This window comes from Scleropages formosus, chromosome 2 (assembly GCF_900964775.1).
Source record: "Scleropages formosus chromosome 2, fSclFor1.1, whole genome shotgun sequence".
In the NCBI taxonomy this organism is placed as follows: Eukaryota; Metazoa; Chordata; class Actinopteri; order Osteoglossiformes; family Osteoglossidae; genus Scleropages; species Scleropages formosus.
The window spans coordinates 20,247,552-20,271,481 of NC_041807.1; the positions used below are offsets into that span (position 1 = coordinate 20,247,552).

The window sequence follows — 23,930 nt, forward strand, 5'->3', positions numbered from 1 at the left end:
ACTGTGGCTAAACATTGTTTCCATAGGAAAAAAAAATGAAAGGTGAAAACAAAAAAAGAGTAACAGTGAAATATTAATCTCATGAAATAATGTTTTGAGGACCTGCCAGAGGTCGCACGTTCTTGTGGACTTTGCCGAGAACCTCAGGGTTGCAAGTTATTCTTGCTCGGCGATACACCTTTTACCCGTGACCACAAGTCAGGCGCCGTGCCAACCTGGTGCAGGGAAAACAAGGAGCTCAGGCCCGATGCCTTCTGTCACACAGGCACTTTATTTTGCGAGTCGTTCAGAATTTGTTGTACAGATTGGGGGCCCGTTTTGGAGACAGCCGAGGCATTTGGGGCCCCTTTGTGAGGAGTTTTGCACATAAGTGGCAGAAATATCTGTGATTTCTGTGTGTATATATATATGCGTATGTGTGTATATAAATATATATATACACACGCACTGCATATATACTGTATATATATATATGTGTGTGTGTATATATATATATATACATACATACAAGGCAGTTACGAGAAGTTTTGCTTGATAGGTGAACCAATAAATCCCAGCTGGGAACGCCACGGAATCTCACGACGTTGTGTGTAAGGTGCCAGAAATGGAACCAGGACTCGGACTGGCAGCATCACAAGGAAACGTTTGCAGAGCCGAGATGGTGGCAGACACCGTTGACTGGTCTTGTTGCACCAACTGAAGCATCAATTTCACTCCGAGTGCTACCGGCGAACAGATGGAAGCTAAAATTAAGAATATGTGTTGATTCTCTGGTGGTCTGTTGGGTGGTTTACTCTGGTCCTGGATAAAATCACTGTCACGTGGAAGAACCGCAGAAAAGAAAATTTAAAACATAAAAAATCCACGGAAATAAGTGCACCGTGCTCCATACAAATGAACTTCCTTTAATTTTAGTGCATAATTACTGTGTATGAAGAACCCCTCAAAAATACAATTTTGAAATACTATTTATATACACGCACACACACACACACACACACACACACACACACACATATATATGTATGAAGGCTTGTTGCTTATGAAATATGAATCTGTTGTTCTCTTAGGAAGTTCCTTTGTAATTACAGAATTATTCAGATCACACCCTAGAGCTAATCTTTTCTTTGGCAATACTTTGCACAAGTTTTTGTTTCTCTTAGAACCGTATTACCTCCGGACCCCGAGGACCTGTAAGTTTTATATATTGCCTGATCAAAATCTTACGCTTCTTGTCTGTGGTTGGCTGTTAATTAACTTTGACAATTGTAGCTAAGCAGGCAACTCCCAGGATACCAGCAAGACGACTTAGCCCGTGTTAATTATATCTCTGAATATCATTATCCTTGAGGCTGTCAAAACCGCTTCTGCCTACTCCTCCTTTGGACGCACCGGCACATGCGGAATGCTGATTGTGTGATCTGAGTTTTTTTAGCCTCTCAACGGTTTAACCAATTAAGCAATCGGACCGTAAACGTCACTCGGTGCAGCGTGGCGATCTGAGTACGGGACAGTTCGGAACGTCTCTGGGAGGCCCGTCTTTCGATTGCATTTATTCATATAGCTGATGCTTTTTTTTCCAGAGCAAGACTTGAACCTGTGACCATTAGTTCCAAAAGATACATGTGTAACTGCTATGCCGCCAGCCGTCCCCTTTACGGCTCATGCTTTTTTTTCAGCAGTTATGTTTAACAGTGAGTCTGGTGAAAGTACAATGAGGCGGGTCGATGCTCTCTCGAGCACAGCGCGTTGGAACGCGGTCGAGTGCGTCGGACCTGACTGGAAGATGAACGCGCTTGCGGAGGCTCTTTGCTTCGCCCAAAGTCCGTTTCTGTTCTTAAACCGCGGTGCCAGATAGCGAGCGGCCCTGCTATCACATGGGCTCTCTCATATTCCTGCAAGAATGATGAGCTGGTACTTTCCATGTCTATTTTCGGACAAAAACGCTGGACACAACTGAAGGAGATACGTTCCGTACTGGGACAAAGAATTTTGCCGCAGTGTTATTGAATATAACTTTGTTGCCGAGGGTCAAACTTCAGGGTCCGTGAAACAAATATTATTATTATTATTATTATTAAGTAGTAGTAATAATTCTGAGGGGTGATGGTCACTATGTTTTTTCAAGTTAATACGGTTAATTATATTTACAACTGTGCATTGGGGGTCTTCTGCTTTAACCTGAGTCACAGATTATACGTACAGCAAGTCTGTACTATAAAAGAGCTTTTCTAATTGAATGTTTGTCACTGTAATCTGGAAGTGCGCTTTGAAAACCCTGTCCTACGGCCACAGACTGAAAGACTAGAGCAAACTGGGATTTTACACATAATTTAATTTCACAAGTATGCATTGCAAGTTACAAAATGTGCGCTTTACACGCGGTCTTATTTCTGAATGCCGATTGCAATCCACAAATGTAAAATCTTACTGCGCTTTTTAAAGTGCATAATCTTTGTTCTTCAGCACAGAAAGGCATAAAAATAACATCATCGCAATTTGATAGCCTCCGATAGCTGGCGTCTTTATGTAAGATACAAAGAATCTGTAGAAAGTGCAGCGTATTGTAGGATTTCGCATGAACTGGGCCCTGTGGTAGCTTTCTCTTAGACAGACCTGAGACCCTTGAATGTTCAGCTCATAGCTGGATTGTCAGTAAAAGTCCAGATGCCCTTCAGAGCCTGTCTCTAAAAGAAAGCACTGCAGGGTTATTTGGGAATTCATTCGTCCTGATGCTCACGAGCAAAGACCATTATGTCAAGGATTATTAATTTAGGAGGTAGGAGAAAGGTCCTGGCTTCTATGTTGCGAAGCATTCCCTTGAAATGTTTGACCAGGATGATATGTACCACATTATATACGTGGTATGTACTGCATTGTATGTCTGATACGTGCATATATGTAGTGATACATGCGTGACCTGGAACACAAGCGGCCTCAAGTCATCCACCTCACGATACAGTCCAAAGCTCGTAGGTGCGCTCGTGCATTTTATTGTGAGCAGAGTGTTTTTTGACAGGCAGTTGGCAAGTTGGATTGTCACTTCCCTGCAAAAGAAGAACAGATGGCATCTGGGCCCACCACGCGAGGGCTTGAGGCTCCCCTTCGCATCTTTAACATGGTGCGCGACTCTCGCACCATCAGCCATTTCTCACAGCCTCTGCTTAAAATATACAACAGGGGGCAAGAAGAAGCATCAGCATTATGTAATGCTAATTAAGTCGTAGGCAACGCTGGATGTGCACGTTGCTGCCGCTATAGTTGGTGCATCCTCTCCATTGGTGGTCCAAAACGCAGGTGGTGCTGTGAAGCAGATTGACGTGCACTTTATACGTCTTTAGAGAGCAGATTAAATGGGGGAGGGCGTTTCATCCAAAGTAATGATGCTGGGCACGTGGCAGAGAGAAATGTTCCATTTACCTGGCTCTGGAGAGGCAGTGGTGCTCGGGACTCTGGGAGAGCGAATAATGTGTTGCTCGAGGGGCCGGCACTAAAGAGATTGTGAGGTGAGCAATAAAATCCCTTTAAATGGATGGGCTTTGGAGTCAGACTGAAGGAGGGATGTTTTCCATCAACAGTGGGTTGAGGGGAGAGTATGGAGGGGACAGGGGCGGCGAGGGGGGGTGCTGGATGGGTGATGTGTGTGCCACCCGTGTCCCAGGGGAGTCCCTATTAGGTATGTCCAAAGCTATGCTCAAAATGAGCCAGATATGTGGTGTAGAGAACCGGCGCAGGGATCGGGAAGCTCGGGTGGGAGAGAGAGGCAAGGGGGGAGGCATGGAAGGAAGCGAGGTGGAAGGAGATGAGTTGGGGGATGGAGAGGAATTGCAAAAGACCCAGGAAATAAGATATGCACGTAGGAAGAGATCATAAACCCCCGACACTGAGAGAAATTGGGAGAAATGTATGAGGAGAGCAGTGTGTGAGTAGTGAGTCGTGGGACCATCACGTACCCCATTCCTTTCCATACCCAGGGTCATCAGCGCAAGGCCTGGGCGCTCTGCCTTCGGGAAGCCTCAGGGAGGTAGGAACGCGTAAGGGTGCGAGAGCTCGTGCGGCCGATTGGCCCGGAGAACCCCGTCCCCATGCGATCGCGAGAACAGACACACAGATGCAACGTGCTCCGTTCCAAGCCGAAATGACAAAATTATAAATAGTGCCGTAAGGGAGGAGAGTTAAACTGAGCTATTTGTTTTCTATTAGCATACTTCTTGCACGTTGCTACCTTGCTCCGGTCGAGTCTCAAAATGAGTTTAAACGGCCAACATGCACTCGATATGCTTGATAGACCCGTATGAATAGGTTATTTAATATGTTACTGGCTATTGTATCCTGGTTGAAGGCAGAGCACATTAATAATAGTATTTCAGAATTGTTGCGCTGGCCTTGAAACAATAAGATGCTGATTGAAGAAGACACACTTTCAGTCCCACATTGTTTAGAAGACTCCCGCTTTCATTATAGTTTCTCGTGCCGATGCCGTATTCAGGCGATGGTAATTTTCCTTTGTTTGTGCAGAGCGCTACCCGAGCTAACGGGAAACAGAGTAAGTGGGAAGCCAGGCTGTTTAAACTCCGTTGCCTGCTGTTTAAACGAGCGTGTCACCTAGGGGAGCCGTTTGATGGCGGGAATATGTTTGCGTTGAAATGAAACAGTGCCATCGGTGCGTTCAGAGAGTGCAGGGACTACGCAGAGGCAAGCGCCAATTAGTCAGAGCTGGCTGCTCACTAATTACTGCAGCGTGCAACCGTTTTGTAGCTCCGCCCCCACATTGAGGCATGTGAGGAATGACCTGTCATTTGCCTGCCATCAACAGGGGAGACCCTATGCTTTTTCCCCCTTTACACGCACCATAAGAACCAGCTCCAACTTAGCCGGTCTTCTCCTCGAGGATCTGAAAGTCCCCAGTGCAGAGCAGCTTCAACGTCCAGATGTGTTGTGTTGTACATTGTTTTGTTGGCGGCCTTGTGCATCACATATACGGAAAAACACCCGAGCTGAAGCGAGCCGCTCGTCCTTCCCCCTATGATGTGTATTACTTAGAAAGAGCCTTTGGCAGCTTTGACATAATGGCAACTTTCCATTTGGAAGGAGACAGCTGTGATGTACGTTCGCTCTCCATCGGCTAACACCCAGCAGCGTAAATGTACCTTAGCACAGTGATTCAGGGTCCACGGGGGTAGGCTCGGTTTGCCCGTATCTTTGGGCGAGGTGCTCCTCATAAACAGGCTTCTTTTAGCAGTTTGCTTCCGCGTCTCCGAACCAGCAGCCTGTGGGACGACGATGGGTTGCGCTTCTGCTTGTCAGATGTCCATGAGCTGGTGGTTGTCCCTCTCTGATGGGCACGGCGGAACGAGCCTCTAGCTTTTCGGATCCAGCGCCCGGACGGGGTTGTCGGCCCGGAAGTTCCGAACTGAGCGTTGTCTGGAGGAAACACCCATGCCAAGGGCTGAGGCTGTGCAGATTTCTGTTACGGTAACACCTGATCACCCCTCTCGAAGGAATGGAGACTGGTGGTGCTTTGTCGTCATGGCATCTGGAGCGGCACTTGGCACTGGGTGCGAGGGACAGGACTGTTTGACGAGAGGCGCCCTGCAATAGAATTGCATTCTGCAGTTCTGGTGCTGAGTGAATGACTCACCTCTACTAAGAGAAAATTACCAGCAGCCTGGGGGTATTTACAGCCAAAAACAGACATTCAAATTTCTCACACGGCCCCATGGACACGCCAGCGCTGGCAGCGTTTGTAACTCGTTTTTGGGAATTCACTTTTGGCGACCATTCGCAGTTATGCCCCGATGGCCCAGTGTTTAGCAGCCCAGGAATGCTGGCTGGACCCCGTCCCCCGAACGATACCACTGTCACCACATTGGCCTCAAACGTAGCGAGACATCTTTCACCAAACACCTCTGATTTTACTGGGCGAAAGACAAGGACAGCGGTATGGCAAAGAAAGCTCACGGTCTGTGCAGACCAATAGCGGTAAAAGGTTGGGGTTTCCAGAGAAAGGGATAGATCGAGCTTTGTTTTTCTACTGGCGTTCGTGGGGGTAAAAATGCTTTGAAACCGTACTTCTTATCCTCTAATGGAATCATATTGTAATTTGGTGCCTCTGAAGTTCTGTGGATATTTCTGTCTTGGCTCATACCTGCTCCATATTACATTTCGCCCACCTCTGATCCTTTTAATTTTTTCCCCTGGATAAGAAAGGCTGCATTTCCTCTTGCAAAAGCCGATGAGTCAGGATTCGGGGAGGAGGCTGCAAGGACTCGGCGCTGCTGACGCGTCGTCCGCGAGACCCCGTGCCTTCGTCAAGCCCCCATCTGCGCAGAGCGAGTCCGCTTGTTTGCCGTATAAACTAAGAGGGACGCTTTAGACTCAGGCTGACTTCAGTTGTTGAAACTCTGTTTACCTCAACACAGCTTATGGATTTTTGTCCAAGGTTTTTCTCTTTCTAGAAGTTATATTTGATCCACAGATGGTGTGATCAATAGGGGACTGAATTACCAGGCTGCTGTTGGCATATGAATATAGAGATGTCTTCACCAGGTGGACATTCACGGCTGTTGACCTTACGATGATGAAGCTCAAGGCAGTAATCCGTCCCTTACTATGGGGCTATGGGACTGACTTGGCTATTAACAAAGGAATAGTTGTCACCTTAATTTCTGGTTAATGTCAGCCTAACAGTTATGCACATAGGAGGACCGAACCACTCTTGTAACTCGCTGAACAAACAAGTTTTCCTGGAGGAGCAGCGGTTCAGCTCGCGTCTCACATTAGGATTTTATGAAACCAAAATTGACCTCTGTTGTAATGGTGAGCTGTGAGAAACTGAACAGGCTGCTCTGGATAATTTCGAACGCTGACAAAAAGCCCAGCTCTGGCATCATGGCATTGCTCCTTTGATAGGAGTCACATGAGGGTCGCAATGGTGAAGACATGTAAAGACCTACAATTTGAACCGTACCATCTCGGATACGAAACCTTATCATAGTGCTGCATTTTGAGCGTCGTCTTCGTTTTCTTGGAATGACACCTCATCGATCTCTGTATTAGTTTGAAAAAACCAGGGTCTGGGGTTCAGCGTTCGAAAAGTCAGCCCTCAGCATATTGACAAAAACATGGTGCCAGCTGTGATCTTCAGATGTGTCTGTAGGTTGCACTTTGTGTACTTTAGCTACAGTTGACTTCAGGTGTCAGATCACATGATATGCTTCTGGAGGCTGTATATATATATATATATAACTGAATATGCACTGCAACATATGTCTGTTTATTCAATATTATGTTGTTCCACATTACTCATAAAAATTGTCAATCAGCTGTAGACAGCTGAAAATTAATTGCCAGGGATCTAGTTCACAAAGGGTGATGATATTGTATGTGTCATTTACCAGCCAATTGAGTGTGCCTAATAACTAAAGGGTTAGGTACAGCAGTTTGCAACCAAGGTCGATTCACTGCCGGAGCTCTGCAGCAGCAGCAGCAGCAGCAGTTCCTGCATCTTCTGTTGTTGGTGCTTAACCCTGTTTGATGGAGATGTTTGGAACAGGGCTAGTTTGGCTGTGCCAGCTAGTACCCGAGAGCTGGCAGCGCGAGAGTGCTGTTTGAAAGTGATTTCCAGTGGCACGTTTCTATGAGCCACTGGTGAGTCTTGCTCATCCACGGCAGTCCATCGCACGGGGAAGGGGACCAGATGACCACTCCACTTCAGGGTCTGCTTCATAAGGGCCTTCTCGGTGGGGCGGGGGCCTCGACTCAGACAGGTTGTACTTACCTGGGTAGTACCCTCGTCTATTTCCGGTGATGCATGAGTGTGGCATCCAGAATTTACGCAGACACACACACTAAGGCCTATGCCTGCTTACCATGCTGATTACCCTGCTACCGTGACATACAGCTAGTTTCCTTTAACAAACTCCCAGTTGCCATGACTCCCCTATTTAACAAGGACTCTGGAATCTGGAAATCCAGACTCAATGTCCCCTTGTCCCATGAACCACCAACTGACTGAAAGGGCCTCACTCTTTCTTGTTAGTCATCTTTTTAACTGTGACTTGTTATACATTTTAATTGTTATTGATTTATGTTTAATTAACATTTCATATCCCATATAAATTCTTTGGTTACAGGATATGAATGAGTTTATCAAATCTCAACTTCTGCTCATCCTGTGATCCAGGGTGATTCCCTGAGAAAAAATCCACAGTCCATGGACAGTCTTCCCAGTTCATTTGTTTTATATATAATACAGGTAGTTTTCAAATTACGACATACCAACTTACCATGGCCATCCCATCGACTTTATTATATTTTTTCATGTCCCAGTACTTTGTTGTAATATCTAATAACAACAACTGCTACACCTGCTGTATGATAACATTGATTGACCGCGCTGCGACAAGTACCATATTTTTTACTGACTCAAGTCAATGTGTCTATGAGCGACTGGAAAAAAGGCATTTAGAAGTGAAAATGAAAATAACAGTACAACATGGAAATGTAATACTGTACTGCATTTATATTATTGTTATTGTTATTGTATATTAGTATTACACTATTTTAGTATGGATAATGCAAAAGGACAGGGGGTGCGGTGGCGCAGTGGGTTGGACCACAGTCCTGCTGTCCGGTGGGTCTGGGGTTCGAGTCCCGCTTGGGGTGCCTTGCGACGGACTGGCGTCCCGTCCTGGGTGTGTCCCCTCCCCCTCTGGCCTTATGCCCTGTGTTGCCGGGTAGGCTCTGGTTCCCCGTGACCCCGTATGGGACAAGCGGTTCTGAAAATGTGTGTGTGTGTGTGTGTGTGTGTGTGTGTGTGTGTGTGTGTGTGTGTGTGTGTGTGTGTGTGTGTGTGTGTGTGTGTGTGTGTGTGTAATGCAAAAGGTAGTGGAAAAAATACAACAATTTGAGACTGATGATGAAGTGAACTTGCAGCGAGGTCATCGGAACGAAACTCCCTTGCGAGTCCGGGACCGCCTGCGTCGGATTTGTGAATCGCTGCAAAAGAGCACAGTGGGAAATGGAGACGGATGAGGAACCAGCGATGGGGAGGCGGAGCTAAAGCAGAGTGATAGAGAGAGGGAAAAGCTGCCGAGTCTCATCTAGTGTCAGTGGGCATCGAACACGAAGTGAGCGAAACCAGTGTAATAACCGCTGTCGCTGGCCGTCCGGGGACAGAGTGCGCAAGTCAGTGCCTGCGGCGATCCGTCGCGTGCCTCCCCGAATTAGGGCTCTGAGCGCATCTGTCTCAGTGCTGCGGCGCTCATTACTACGCGCAAGGCTCCCTCCCCTGTCGCGGTGTTTCACAGCGTGGGTCCGACACGGGGTTAATTACCATCGTCGGAGTGCCATCTATCACTGTGACAGCGATGCTCCTGCACGTGATGGCAGCAGCGGCGCGGTGGGGACAGACCCACTCGCTGGCCGCGCTCCTCAGGGGACAGGCCGGACGCCGCTTCTCTATAGAGGATTTCCGCCCGGCTCCTCCCGGCGGTCCTGCAAGATGTCGACGGACTCGGAGAACCGCAGTGTCCGGGAGGAGTTTTCAGCCCCTCGCTAGCGACCTGGCGTGAAGACATCTGGACGTCCGCCGTGGTTCGAACGGTTCCGGATCGGCGAATCATTTGCCGCACTTGTCGTTGCCCAGAAGTGCGGGAACCATCCCGCCGTAGCCCTGTGCCAGCTGCTCCAGTTTGAGCCCATCGCCGTCCGCCGTGCGGTAATCCTGCATCTTACCCAGAAGCTCCGCTCCCTGTCATCAGTCGATTTTGAAAAGGCGGCGCGCAGAGGAAGAGAACACAGCAGCACGCAGATCGATATCAGCTCAACAGTTTGAGTGCACGCATAATCGATTCGCCATGTCGCAATGTGTAGGTTCCCAGATGGAAAATAAAACTTCACAGGAAATTAATCTAATTGAAAATTGTTAAGGAGGCCTGTAAGCTCCCCATACAAAGCGAATGTAATTTTATTATTGTACTAAAAGGATAATTTTGCCAATATGTTGCTCTCAGAATATAATTGTGATATTTATGTTTATGTTTTTGTAGATCTCAGCAGCCACATAATATTGACCATCTTTTTGTCAGTTCCATTAACTGAGTGGCATTTTCTCATATGAGGAATCCAATAAGCCGTGCTGACGTTATTGATAAATAAATGTTATCTAGCAGATAAATTTAGATATGAGGCATCTTCTCATTTCAGTGTAAATATTTGGGTGAGAGAGTTACAGTGTACTTATCAGCAGTGTTATTCAACATTATTGACATCTCACGAAAGTGGTATTTTCTGTTGAGATGGTAAACTGAGAGAAGCAGCCCATTGGATGTTGAGTCAGTCTGCCTTGGTTGTGACCGTCGATCATCTTTAATTCCGTTGCACTTTCTTAATCTGCGTGTTTGAAGCTTTAAAAATAGTCTGTGACCACCTCCACTCTGCCCTGTTAGCAAGATGATTTCACAATAGGACCTTAGAATTTCATTTTTTTTTTACCTGATTTATTTGCCCCCCGCCAGTTTCATCTGTGATTTTTCCAAATGCTAAATTGTGATGGTATAGATCCTATCCATCATGTTCAGGGTATGGAGACACCTTGGGCGGGGCACCAGTGCATTGCAGTGCAATCACACACACACACACACACACACACACACAATGTGGAGTCACCAGTTCACCTTAGACACATCTTTGAGAGGAAACCTACGTGAACACGGGCAGAACATGCAAACCGCACCCACTGAGCCAAGTGTGAACCTATGTCTAGATCCACAGTAGAGGATCTGTGAGGCTCCTGCTGCTCTCGCTGCACCCACAGCACTACGGTGCCCCAAAACCTTGTTTTTCCTATTGGAAAAATGGCCGCGTTTCCCTGTTGCCCCCTTGCAAAATATGGGCAAAATAAATCATGTGGGTCGTTATGTGTTTTTGTGCTTTTCATGCCGGTCTGTTTTTCTCGCCTTGGATGAAACAGCTAATAGAAATGATAAAAATGAAAAAAAAAAAAAAAACAGGCTTCACTGATTGTGTCGTGTTGAGGCATCAGGAGCGTTTGTATTTACAAATGTGCAATTTATGGGCTGTCTCCGAATGCGCCAGGAGCTGCCTCAGCTGGCAGGCCGTGAGTGGCATTTATATCGGCGGTCGTCTCTCGGTCTGTCCCAGAATGCCAATGAGGCGGCGGGGTGGCCTCCGAGGATGCCCTGGCCTTTTCCCGCCGAGAGATCAATCCGTCAGTCACTTGCTGGCGAGAATCATTATCCGGCCAGCCAGCCCGTTCGCCTCGCTGTCTGTAAAGCTTCCCGCTTCTCATCGCGGGACGGCCGTGTAACCCGTCGATGCTTCCTGTCTTGTTCTTGTCTCAGTTCGAACCCGCCGTTGCACCGGCACCGTAAATGCAAAATCACGAGCCGGAACAGACACCGTAACGACAATGACAGCAAAAAGAGCCGCAAAAAGCAGTTTTGGTAACACGGCACTTGAGGTGAGACGGTGCCTTATTACGGAACTATATTGCGTGGCTCTCCATCTGCGTTAACCCCCCACCCCCGCTGGAGGCTCTTTACTCCACCACCTGTTGTTGTTCTGCTCACTGAACAGGCTTTGTGGGTTATTGTGGGTTATTGCGGGTTATTATCTCCTGTCCTTCCTTCACGTCCTCGAGCTCTTCTCATGTCTGTAGGGTGACGTCTCGCCTTACGCTCTGTCCGTGTTGCCCCTACAGATACCTCAGATCAGCTACGCCTCCACGGCACCTGAGCTGAGCGACAACACCCGCTACGACTTCTTCTCCCGCGTGGTGCCGCCTGACTCCTACCAGGCGCAGGCCATGCTCGACATTGTTCTCGCCATGGGCTGGAACTACGTCTCCACCCTGGCGTCAGAGGGCAACTATGGCGAGAGTGGAGTGGAGGCCTTTGTCCAGATCTCCCGGGAGGCAGGTGGGTGGTCGCGGGTTCTACACTGTTCACATACGAAGCAGCGGACACATCCAGCATCCCTTGCGTTTCCTGTGACGCATCTACACATTTGTCATTGTTGCTTGTTGGATGCTTCTCGGGCGAGGGCACTACGAGGGATGAAGGAGAGGCGATTGTACGCAGTAGAGCCCGACACAAAGTTCACGAGCGACTGTCTGGTCACGTGTTCCACCACTGCCACCGCCACCCCCCCGCCAGCACCCTTGCTTCCCGAGGAGTCAGACGTCATGTCGAAGCATGTCTTATGTCCTGCTGTCTGCAGAGCTCCTCGAGGGAAACGTCAGAGATGCGGGGCACTGGAACCAAGGGGGGTAGATGCAAATCAAGAGTGACTGTCCTTTACTTGCGCTTTCACCGTGACTGCTGTTTTTGTCGCATTTTTTTTTTTTTTTTTTTACACTCTCTGTTCCTCTGTTTAATTTTTGCCACACCATTCACTCAGCAAAATGTGTTCAGCAATTATTAATGAGAGTTTCTCTCAACTGCGTCCTCAAAATTATTTATTGATATGAAATTCAAATGAGTGTGTCTGCTTGCAATTACACTGCAGTGCTACCAATTAAGTGTGGCTTAAAGACCAAGAGGGAGCTTTTTGGAGGGTGTTGGGGGTGCAGTACCTTGCCTTGTGTCGGATGACAAGATTGTGAAAGTTATATATATATAGACACGCACATATATACACACACACACACACACACACATTTTCAGAACCGCTTGTCCCATACGGGGTCACGGGGGACCGGAGCCTACCCGGTAACACAGGGCGTAAGGCCGGAGGGGGAAGGGGACACACCCAGGACGGGACGCCAGTCCGTCGCAAGGCACCCCAAGCGGGACTTGAACCCCAGACCCACCGGAGAGCAGGACTGTGGTCCAACCCACTGCGCCACCGCACCCCCGCACATATATATATATATATATATATACACATATTGTATATTTATATTATATGTATTCACACATACACATACATGTCTATATATTTATATAGTGATAAATCCTCAGTCATTGGGCATTAGTGACTGAACTATCACTTGCAACTTTGCGGCATGTAGATATGACACAGCTGCATTAATCACGTTATAATTGTGGAATTTGTATTCATAAGCCATATCACGTATGCACAAAATAATCTGCATGAGTGAGGCATCTTGGGACTCATTATGAAAGTGTATTTATATTCGGCATCTCACAAAGCGGTGTCAGTCTCTCCTCATGGAAGTTTACCCTCCCATATCAGAGGACACGGAGCGTCTGTCTCCATCCAGAGCGCCAGCGCTATCGGGGAGGGGGGGGTGCCGTCTGCCCTTTGAAGGAGCGGGGGGATGCAGTGCTAGGAGATGGACAGAAGCGGTGAAGGACCAGCAAGGGGTGGGGAGGGGGCTAAATCCAACTCGCAGAGAGGCAGGAAGGCTTACAACTAGCTGGGTCGCCACAGTCCCCAGCCAGCCTCTGCTCGGTGGCACGGAAATGGATTGAAGAGATTTCTCAGTTCTAAAATCTCCCCTGAGACAACTGACAGTTCAGAGCTGTCTTCACATCCGCGGCATCAGGGGGGATGATGGGATAGAAACACAGAATATTAACGTGATCCAATTAGCGGCTAGCCAAGCATACGTCACACGGCATGGAAGTAAAAGGGGTCGAAAATGTGCTACGGTGAGGATTTTTACTCTTTCGTCTCTCAGATAGCCCTAGCAGTAGCACTGACATGGCACTGACTGGTCTTTCTCGAGTTAACTGCACATATGTGACAGGCTCATATGTGTCCGTTATGGCTTTGATATTTCTGTTTGGCTGCATTGGATTGTTTTAATGTCCATTCTACTGTAATCCTAATAATTAAAATTATTTCAAACATACACATATATTTAAAGAATAATTAGAATAAGAGAGTTGTGTGCCTGGCATAAGAATAAAAATGAGGTCTTGTAAAAAAGAATTCCCAAAACGTTTGGCTGGGTTAGTGAGCAGAAAATATTGTACATGTATTTTGTTAAATTACCTGCTCCGTGTGTGTGACTCCGGCGAATGCGCTTATGAAACCGTTCGTATGGTTGCTTTATTCAGTTCTGCGCTGCAATTTGTATGCAAATGGTTTGCAGTAGTACCGATCGTGAAAAATGACGTGTTTAATGGGAGACTGAGCAGGCGACGTGACTCGGCTGCGGGCAAATCGTCCCGAAAGAAGGGCGTTCAGAGACGTCGCGGAGCTCCGCGGGTTCTGTGTGACCGTGGAGTCGGGAGTTCGGTCCTGTCACTCGTGATCCCAAAATGATACCGCGCTCTGACAACTGTACCTTTTCAGCACGTTGACTGGACATTCCCTGCCGCCTAAAGCCCGTGGTTATTTGTAGCACAGTGACCAGGGTGGTTGACCTCTGGGCAAAAATATTGAATGTTAAGCTTCTCAGCCTGAATTTCTTCCCTGAAATTAACATCCAGCTCTACTCTGTTAAGCGTAAAAGTGCAAACTTTTTAAGCCTTCAACACACTCAAGGCATGTTAATACTATCTCCCACCGAGCCAAAAATACATGTTGGTTGGTCTGAGCTTGAAGAGACATTGATCAAGGTTCCACCACTGATGTGTTGCTCCCCAGTACGCACGTGAAAGGACACTGTAGCCTTTCCAGCCGGAATGCGGGGTCTTTCTCGTCAAGAACCCGTGACTACAAGGGGTTCGATGGCAGCAGGTGCCGTCCTACGTCATTCTGTGGCTTTTCACCGGGGGTTCAAATGACACATCGTGCTACTCCTACTGGATGTCTACGCTTATTAAAGACAGAAAACCTACAGCAGCTTCACATTTCACACTCCTCAGTTGCTGTACCTGCTCACTCCTCATTTGCATATTCATATACTGTGTGCTTTTACAGCAGGTACCTCACATTCTTCCTCTGCACAAGGAGAGCGGGTGCAGATGCGACGAACTTCATTAAAAGTGCGCCTCACTTTTACAGCAGTTATATACACAGCCTTTGTTTCTGCAGTTTCCGCTTCGGGAAGTCTGTAACCGATCGTACCTGTGGGTTTTACCGCAATCGGTCAGATCTCCTTGAGAAGCCTTCCTCGATGAAGAGCATGACTTCTGAACGAAACACAGGTTGTTCCACTTTTCTATTGCTCCCTCTGCTCTTGAGCCAACATAGACCGAGTTCCGACTTCAGGAGCCCTTCAATCCACGTTGCGAAAGATCCGGAATGCTACAGGGCACGCATGGCTGAATGCGTCTCCCGCAAAGCAGAGCAGAGCCCGGGTCTGTCCGCAGTAAACCGCGGTAAGACGTCCGGCAGGGGCTGCCCACGCCAAACCTGCTGCTCACAGGTGTCCCTGGTCCTCGCTGCAGCAGGTGCCGGTCCAAGGGAATCCCTGCCATCCTGATAAGAGGTCTCTCAAAAGCTCGAGATTTGACTTGATCAAGTGCTCTCATCATTTCTGGCGTACGGTTCCTGAAGCACAATTCCTCTTGATGCTTATTTTGGTCACTGGCCGGCCGTTTCAAGCATGTTTTGGTAGACGACAGACACTCTGCAGCTCCTTTGAGTGCCGTTTCAGCTCAGTGCCAATTATCTATAAACTAATATTGCACAGGTTTCCTGACATTTTGCAGGTAAGTGATTACATAAGAAAGCACCAGTGAATTAAGGACCCAAACAATAAACAAACAAATAAATAAATGAGCCGTCCTACACTGTACAGCTACTCCTCTGAGGCTTTTGTTCAGATTCACTTTTGCCACCTGGTTTTTGGAAGTGGAGACAAACAGCGTTTCCTCGACGCTCTTTTGGACGGTGTAAATTGGTTAAACTATTTTTAGTTTCTCACTTGGAGGAAACAGATCAACAGTGCAACTCTTGTGCTGTCGAGATTTTGGGACATTCACAGCACAGGGGAAAATGGGGGATGTTGGGGCTTGAACCCCCCACCCCCAGCGTTCAAGAACGTGTCCCTTCTGTGTTTGTGTGTAACTCCACTTAGTACAGCCGTTAATGTTTTCTGGTCTCCTGTACGAAACACGTTACACTACTGCTCTCTAGGCCTGGGAAGGCGGAGAGGGTGTGGTGGAGGCATCGTTGCGGTTTGTGGGCCATGATGTTCCTGTTTTACATGAGTGTCAAAAGGGTGTAATTAACATTCCAAATTCACATCTAATATGAATCTTTTTTTTTCTTGATATATGGAGGAATATTCTCAGCTTTTTATCTTCTGTGATTTTTCCTCTATCAAGACACCTTTAATTACTGTACATAAGTGCCGTGAAGGTGTCTGGGTTATCATCACAGTTACAGTATTTTGCAGATAGACAATGGTGGGTAGAAACAAATGAAACACCCGCTTTTGTTACCAATTAACAAAATGTCTCTCCATCCTTCTTGAAAATGACTGTTCTTCTCGTACTGCATGGTTTTTTTCGTCTTTGCATCTTTCCAGACTAAATGTGTGAAGGCAATTTTCACCTGGTTTGTCATGTCCTTCAGATGTTATTTGCTTCATCTAAAGGGAGTTCAGCCAGCGCTACGACGACTCGAATCCCGTGGCCTGGCGTGTTTTGTAAACTCCGTTTCTGCAGCGAAAACACGTTATTAACTTTTCTTTGCAAGGTCTGCACTCTGACTGACAGAAAAGCATTGCTCTTTTGACTTCCTTCCTCCAATATGCATCATTAAACTCCTACATGAGTGGTCCATTCACCATTGATACAAGTGTATCTATCCTATGTCTTATCACTAGGCGTGCTTGAAGTGCTTCAGGAGCAACGGCAACGACAACAACATCAATAATAATAATAATAACAACAAGACTGAATTCCAGATGAAGATCATCACATGTCTTGCCAGAATATCCTGTATTTTCCAGAGAAAGAGTTTTCTGACATTTGAAGACAGTCATGTGCTCAGGAAAGCAAAGAGCTGGAATGACACCCTGATGATAACATTCGCAGAATCGCTTGTTTCATCGTGACTTCTGTCAAAGAGCACGGCCGATGCAGACTCAGACGGAGAGCCTTTCTTCTCGTAACGTGACGCTTCGCTGCACACCTTACGCGGAAAATGGCTCTCTGCTCTGCATAAGATGTGCTGGGTGATGCAAACAAATGAACGCTTCGCCGTAACACTCCTTCGCACGCAGTTTAACTTTGGCAATCGGTCTACGCATGATAATGTTGCATTGAGTCATATTGGACCACATTTTGATGCATCGTCCCCCTCAGTACTACGGGGAGCTCAAATCCGCGTACGGATCTGAATCCAGTAGGACCGGTTCTGTAGCCCGGAAGAGCCTGTGTGACCACCGTGCTGTTGACCATTTCCCCGGGCCTGTTTAAACTTACATCGGTCCCACCTGAAGTGAAACATGAACATGACATCATGCAGGAGAGTCGAAGCATAAAGCTGCAGATATGAGTATAGACCATCATGAACTGCCCATGTTGATTTTATCAGACCCTTCAAAACTGCTTTGCACACCTTTACGGTCACCTGGCCAAACAAGGACCCTTTGACAGCCATGCAGAAGAAATACGTGGCTTGAATAAGGCAGCATTTACCGGAGAGCACTGGCTCCAGCTATTTTTACACTTGAGTGACTTATAGCTTCTGGGGAGCATCTTTAAAATGGGGTGAGGGATGTCAAAGCTGAAGTAAATTACAACACCAGTGCTTGTATTATTGTGCGATAACGAGCACACAAGTTACATAATGAGTTTTGGAAACTGGGAGACTTTTTTTTATTCTACTTGTTATTGCATGAATTTGCTGTTGACTGGATTGCCAGTGTGTACCGGGGTTGCGTAACATTAAGGATCGTGAGATGAAAAATGGATGCGTAGATAAAACAACCGGTAAGGACACAATTTAATGGAGTTCTGGCATCCTTCGCGTTCTCTATACACAGGAGATAAAAGAGTCGAAAACTGACCTTCATTGTGAGATAATGAATAATCAATATACACATCTAACACCTTTAAGCCTCAATTCTGCTGATGTTCTTTGTTTGCCTTACTCTTTCAGGATTTGTTACACATTTTTATTCAGCATAATATCCTTCCTGTGATTCAGGCAATGCATGGAATTTTCATACCAAGAAGATTTAGCTCCTAGAATAACACGGCTCTGGGATATGAGTACAGTAATCTAATGAATTCCTTTAAATCACATTTTCACTTGGCTGTGAATCTTCCAGAAATAACATTCATAGGTGCAAGCAAATAATGTATTCATAACCCCAATATGCTTTAGTACACTGGCTTAGAAGGAATGCATTAAACAGTGTTTTCTGCAATTTATAGTTAAGGTTTTTATTTAGTATTTTTCTCACTGCATACAGTTTATACTACATTTGGCTCTAAAAAATGTTTATTCTCACAATTATAAACATGCAACATGCAGTAATTGTGGTGCTTCTGGGTCCCAAATCTCAAATATTCGGTGTGTGGCATTGTGAGTACTAATAAAAAAAAACATAAACACATTAATGTGAAAATGAACATGATGCCCATTTCTTGTTTGTAGCCTGCAAAAGTCAGAGATCTGCCTCTGGGAGCCTGTAGTTTAAATTGGAACTCAGACCTGAGTGCAGTGGCTATAGGTTCAAGGCTGCACTCCTTGAAGAGTTGAGCTGTTTGCCCAACTATTTGCTGCTCGCTACTGAACAAACTCTGGCTCAGTCGATGTCCACAGTGCTGAGTTGAGGAATCTGCTCAGAGAGTTGGTTGGCGCTCAGAGCGAAGCTTTGTGGTTTATAATGAGTCTGATGCCGGTTGATTGCAACCCTGCCATTTGGTGAACTGAGACCCGTCTTGTGTTCATTAGCCAGGTCTGAGTTCCTGAGAATTTATTATAGTTTTGTCTGCATAGTGACTGGAACAACAGTCTCTGCCTGCCTTTAGCTCAAAGAAGGTAATTTATAGCCATTTTCTTCCTTTCCTATGTTTTTCTCTCTGCCTCTACGTCCTTGTTAAACAAAAGTGAAATAGCCAGCTCGGTTGTGATCTGGTGTTTGACATCTACAGACTAAAGGGGGCAAAGCCAGCAGTTGGCTGAGATTCTCAGACTGCGCTTGTTAGACCAACTACACGAACTCTGTGTGATTCTTATGCTTTTGGAGCTCAGTAATTTGACTCTCCCGGCTTTTGGAACGAGCAAAACCCACAGAGACACACCACATTAATATTGGGCACGGTGGCTGGGAAGAAGAGGGAAGCTGAATTGATCAGCCCTTTACATCCCTTCAAATCCAGCGCCCCTAAGGCCCAGTGGGTCGCTTGTGCACTGGAGCAGTCGGGCCTTCCGGAGAACACAAAGAGCCCATCCCCGCTCTTGCACTTCTGGAGATCCATCTAAGAATGACTGACATCCAATTGAAGCTCTTTTGGATGTGTTCTGAGGAAGGCCATGCCCATGGCCAGAGATCCAGATTTCTGTTGCTGAGTCCTAATGATCCAAGAAATACCCTTTATATCGACTAGAACAAAACAGTTCTGCTTTGAAAAAAAGAGAAATGCTTAATTTTTTTGTCCGATTACTAGTTGCTTCCTGTTCTTATCATTCTGTATTGTGGGTGACGTGGTGAGCAGAGGTCTTGTGAACACAGAGTCGGTGAACAACCTGGCTTAGGGATTAGTGACTCCAGAAGATACACTGAAATCTGCTCATGGTAAATTTGTAATAACAAAACCATGCCTCAGCGGCCAACATGTAAAACTGGAATAATACTGCCATCCTCCCAGATACAAATGTTTGACTTAACGAAAATTTGTGTTTTCAAAGAACGTCATTTAACACTGCTTTTTCTGTAAAAATTTTTGCATTTATGAAAAGTACCGTTGTACATTAGCAACTCCGTGTCAAAAAATAGACTATTTCACTCTTCAAAGGCTCCTTTATGCTCATAGGTGAGGCTCCACACCGTAGCGCACCAGGCGGTCATCTCAGCACATGCGGTGTGGGCACGTGTTTGGTCAGCATTGTCCCGTTCTTTAATTTTTTAGTGCATCATGGCTACAGCAAGTGAAAAATCTATGAAAAAAGTGTTAAGAACGTGGAAACACGCACAAACATATTCACACATACACAAGATCTCACACACTCTAACACACAGAGGCGCGCGCAAACTACAGACAATTCAAGGTCACCAGTTCACCTGAAACATGTCTCTGGGAGGAAACCCCTGCTAACTTGGCAAGAACAAGCAAACTCCTCACAGAGTGAGTGGAGATCCAATCCATGTCCAGTCATACATCCCAAGTGCTGTAAGACACCATGTCAGTTATCATGCCTCACCGCCGTAAGGTGGGGAACCACTGCAATCCAAACGAAACGAAAGAAACCGCTCTGAGACAGTCAAAAGAGCATGTATTCGCTCCTGGTTGCTATAGTTCCTCTGATGCAGAAAAGTGCAGACGTAAGTATTTCCGTCCTTGCAGGTGTTCACCGTAGGTTCACGAATTTGTTGGTACTTTTGTTGTCTGAGCAAAAGAAGAGAGCTGTTGCTGGCTGTTATACCATTCCAGACATGGGTGCTGGCATTTCCCCACACGCTTCCTCTCATCGCACTGCTAACAGTGAATTTGCAGGCAGGAGTCTGTGAGTGGGACAGCCCCATAGCTGTCTGACATTTCTGGAGCTATTTGAGGCCTGTTGTCTTGCACTCAGGAACCTGCACTAATACTGCTGCCCAATTCTCAATGCATTCTCATCTGAAATGAAAATAAGTGATTTTGGGGCAAGAAGCAATGAGATGCTGTGCTCTTTTGGAGTTATCTGACTTCTGACACCACGTCGAGGGAGCACGACAGCCACAACAGAACGTTGGCCATCAGAAAGCAATGAGTTTCTGGGAGCACCATCAATCTCTGAAATACACATCCAGCTCAAAAGATGTGCAGATGGGCAAGCTGGTGTTATTTTGTGACATTAGGGCGAAATCCTACACCTTGGAGCTCCACAGATTTATGTGCATGATTGAAGGCGATGATGATGATCCAATGTGGGTCACCAGTGAATGGATTAGATGAAACCGGTACAGCCAAATTTATGATCTTAATGTTATCTTGGGCCTAGTCTTGTATTCATCTCGTACATGACTCAAGTAAACCTGTAAGAGCTAGTGTATATTCATCAGACACACATTGTGTGCTCTGGTTTGGGTCATAATGCTGGCCTGTTTTTTTCAAGGTTTATGATTAATGGAGTAAAACTTTTCATTTGTGTCAAATAAATACTCATCTCAAGGCAGAATACTTAACTGTTGGTAATGCAAGCGATTGCAGCGCATTTTTACCATGCAGCGTCTGAATTCACTGCACTGTTAGAACCTGCTTCCCCAGCTGTTTGACGCGTTTAACAAAAACGAATTAATTAAATCAACGTGCTTTCAGCGTACTGTTAAAACTCAATCCGTGGTGTCAAATGGCTGGGCCTCTGCCTCCATCTGTTTTAAAAAGTTTGGCACGGAATGAGCAATTAGTCTTAGAGTGCCTTGTATTAGCATCAATATGTAGGTGTGTTCTTCTGGCTATAAATCATGTTTTCATTTCTCTCCTGGAGACAAAAAAGAAACTTGTTTTAAATGCACGCGTATACTGGCAGAGCCAATAAACCTTGTGAGTCAGCTGATCACTGCATAATATGTCCTACTCATCATCAGACATCTGCTTATTTGTTATCATTTCTGGAATCCTTTTTAAATACATTGCGATAGCAGCCGAAACATTTTAGATTAATATAATTATGTAGTTTTAATACAAATTTAACTATGAACAAACTCATTTACATTTACTGAAATTATTTACTCACCAAGTAAAGTATACGCTCTTTGAGAGTGTTTTGCGTGGCCTGCTCAGCTTTATAAATGGTATTTCCATATAACCAGTCCCTGGCATGTAATTTACCCATTCACAGCTGACATTATGAAGTCATAATTTAAAAGTACAATGTAGCTTTTAGAAACAAACAAACAAGCAAAATGAACAAAGCTTTGAATTTATGGATGATTTAGTGATGCTGCTTACATCTCTTGCAGTTGTTTTTTTTTTGTACTTTTTGATCAAATAAGTAATATATTTTTCGGAATCGGGTTTATGCAGAACACACGAAAGACTGAGTGGCTGAAAGAGTTTTTCTGTCCCAGTTCGTACCATTTGTAATATTTAATGTATTTTTTTAAAATTTACCTTTGTCCAAGCCAGCTTACAATGTTAGGTTTGCATGCAAAGCTGTCCGACTGGAGTACTTTGCTATAGTCAACAATGGCACTATTCCACCTTTAATTCAGTAGCCTTGTCTCTGACATTTCTTAATTCTGCTAACCACACATTCCCCCCTGTGGTAGTTCAGCTTTTGTACTTAGCCCAAGCCCTCGCTGTGGTTTCAGGGGTATTAAAAACAAGGTATTACCAAGTCCAATCACTGTTAATAGTCCTTCAGTGCCATATAGTGTCATGTTCCACCAGTCACCTCCAGACAATGTGTGCTTTGGTCTTGGATTAGAAGGAACTAATTCCTGCGATTGCAGCCATAACGTGGCATTGTGGTGAACTTCTTTCTCTGGCTCTGAGTGGAGAATGGAGCAGTCGAACAGATATGATCTCAGTAAAATGTGATAAAAATCAATGTAGTGTCGGTCTACCTTGCTTGTTTGTGTGCTAACACTGGTCAGCAGCTTCAAAAGTTGCTCCAGTGTTGTGGGATCCAGAGGCCAGCTGAGTATGACGGTCTTCATTCATTTTACCACCACATATCCTAACATATTTTGGATTTTGGTCTAGTTCAGGTTTGAAAGAACTCTCAGAAGCTGAGGTTTGTATGTGACCATAGTTTGACTGGTCTCCTGATCTTGGTACTAAGTAGTGATTCCCCTGCTGGTGCAACAGGTAGTGCCGGCACCACACAATGACAGAATATGGCTCGATCCAAAGACTTATGCAGAAGAAGTCAATGGTAAATCACTTTCATACCTCCCTACTGTGAAAACCACTTGAGTGGTTTGCCATGACTTGAATGGAAGTTGCTGGCCTTTACCTTACTTGATGAGTGCCTTTACCCAGCAATGGTGTAATTTTTTTGTCTGCTTTGTAGCTGTTTCTGACATGATTTACAAGCAATTTTGCCTCTTATGCTTATTAAAATGTGCTTAATGAGTTGCAGAGGTATACGTTTTTCAGCTGTCAGTAGAATTCTTTAGGATGGTCAAAGTGCTGGAGATCATCAGTGAAACAGGTACAACTGTCTAACTGCTCAGCTGATGATTCATGACTGACTTCATTAATAGTTGTAACAGCAAACCACGGGCGGCAATAATTGACAAAACACCTTTCATGAGAAAAGAGACACTACACAACTGCTAAAGAGAACGTCTGAGTGGGTGATGCTGCCAAAGGGTGAGAATCGGTATTTGACCGGCAAAGGGTTTACCAGAGTGAAGTCAGAGTGAAATGGGTATCAGACCGGAAAGATGGCGTTGATCTCCAGGTGCCCACAGAGGTCAGGTCCTGTATTTAGCGGCGGTGCCCTCTGTCCTTAGAAGGATCAGAGGTGTTATAAATGGCCAGTGAATGAAAGTGACCCTAAGCTCCATTCAGCTTTGTGCTGAATTCCGATAAATTGGTTATTTCACTGGACTGAAACAGGCCCCTTGACCAAGACAGACGTCCTGTGTGCTGTTTGCAGAAACACTCATCTGCTCGTTTTGTTTGTGAAGAACGTTTTTGGAAAACTGTTGACTGATAGTAATAGTAACACATAGTACCTTTTATTACTCTCCAAGTTCGCGTGTGCATTACTGCATGAAGATATTGGCTTAATGCCATTAAATAGTGACAATCATAATACTGCAATATTGACATAAATAACGGTATCTGTCGAGTGCAGGACATTTCACTTTGAGCTAGATATGGAATATGCACATGACACTTACGGAACCCACTTCTCCTTCTTCCGTGGTAATT

The 23,930-nt window shown here is 45.7% G+C and overlaps 1 protein-coding gene across 5 annotated transcripts in view; it reads left to right on the forward strand.

Moving 5' to 3' along the window:
• Nucleotides 1-23,930, forward strand: part of LOC108931525 (metabotropic glutamate receptor 8-like) — a 115,439-nt gene that overhangs the window by 37,303 nt on the left and 54,206 nt on the right. For all 5 annotated transcript variants that reach the window (XM_018747306.2, XM_018747307.1, XM_029249838.1 and 2 more), the window contains exon 3: nt 11,726-11,942. In XM_018747306.2, coding sequence (XP_018602822.1) covers nt 11,726-11,942 — 217 coding nt within the window. The remainder of the gene's footprint in view (nt 1-11,725; nt 11,943-23,930) is intronic.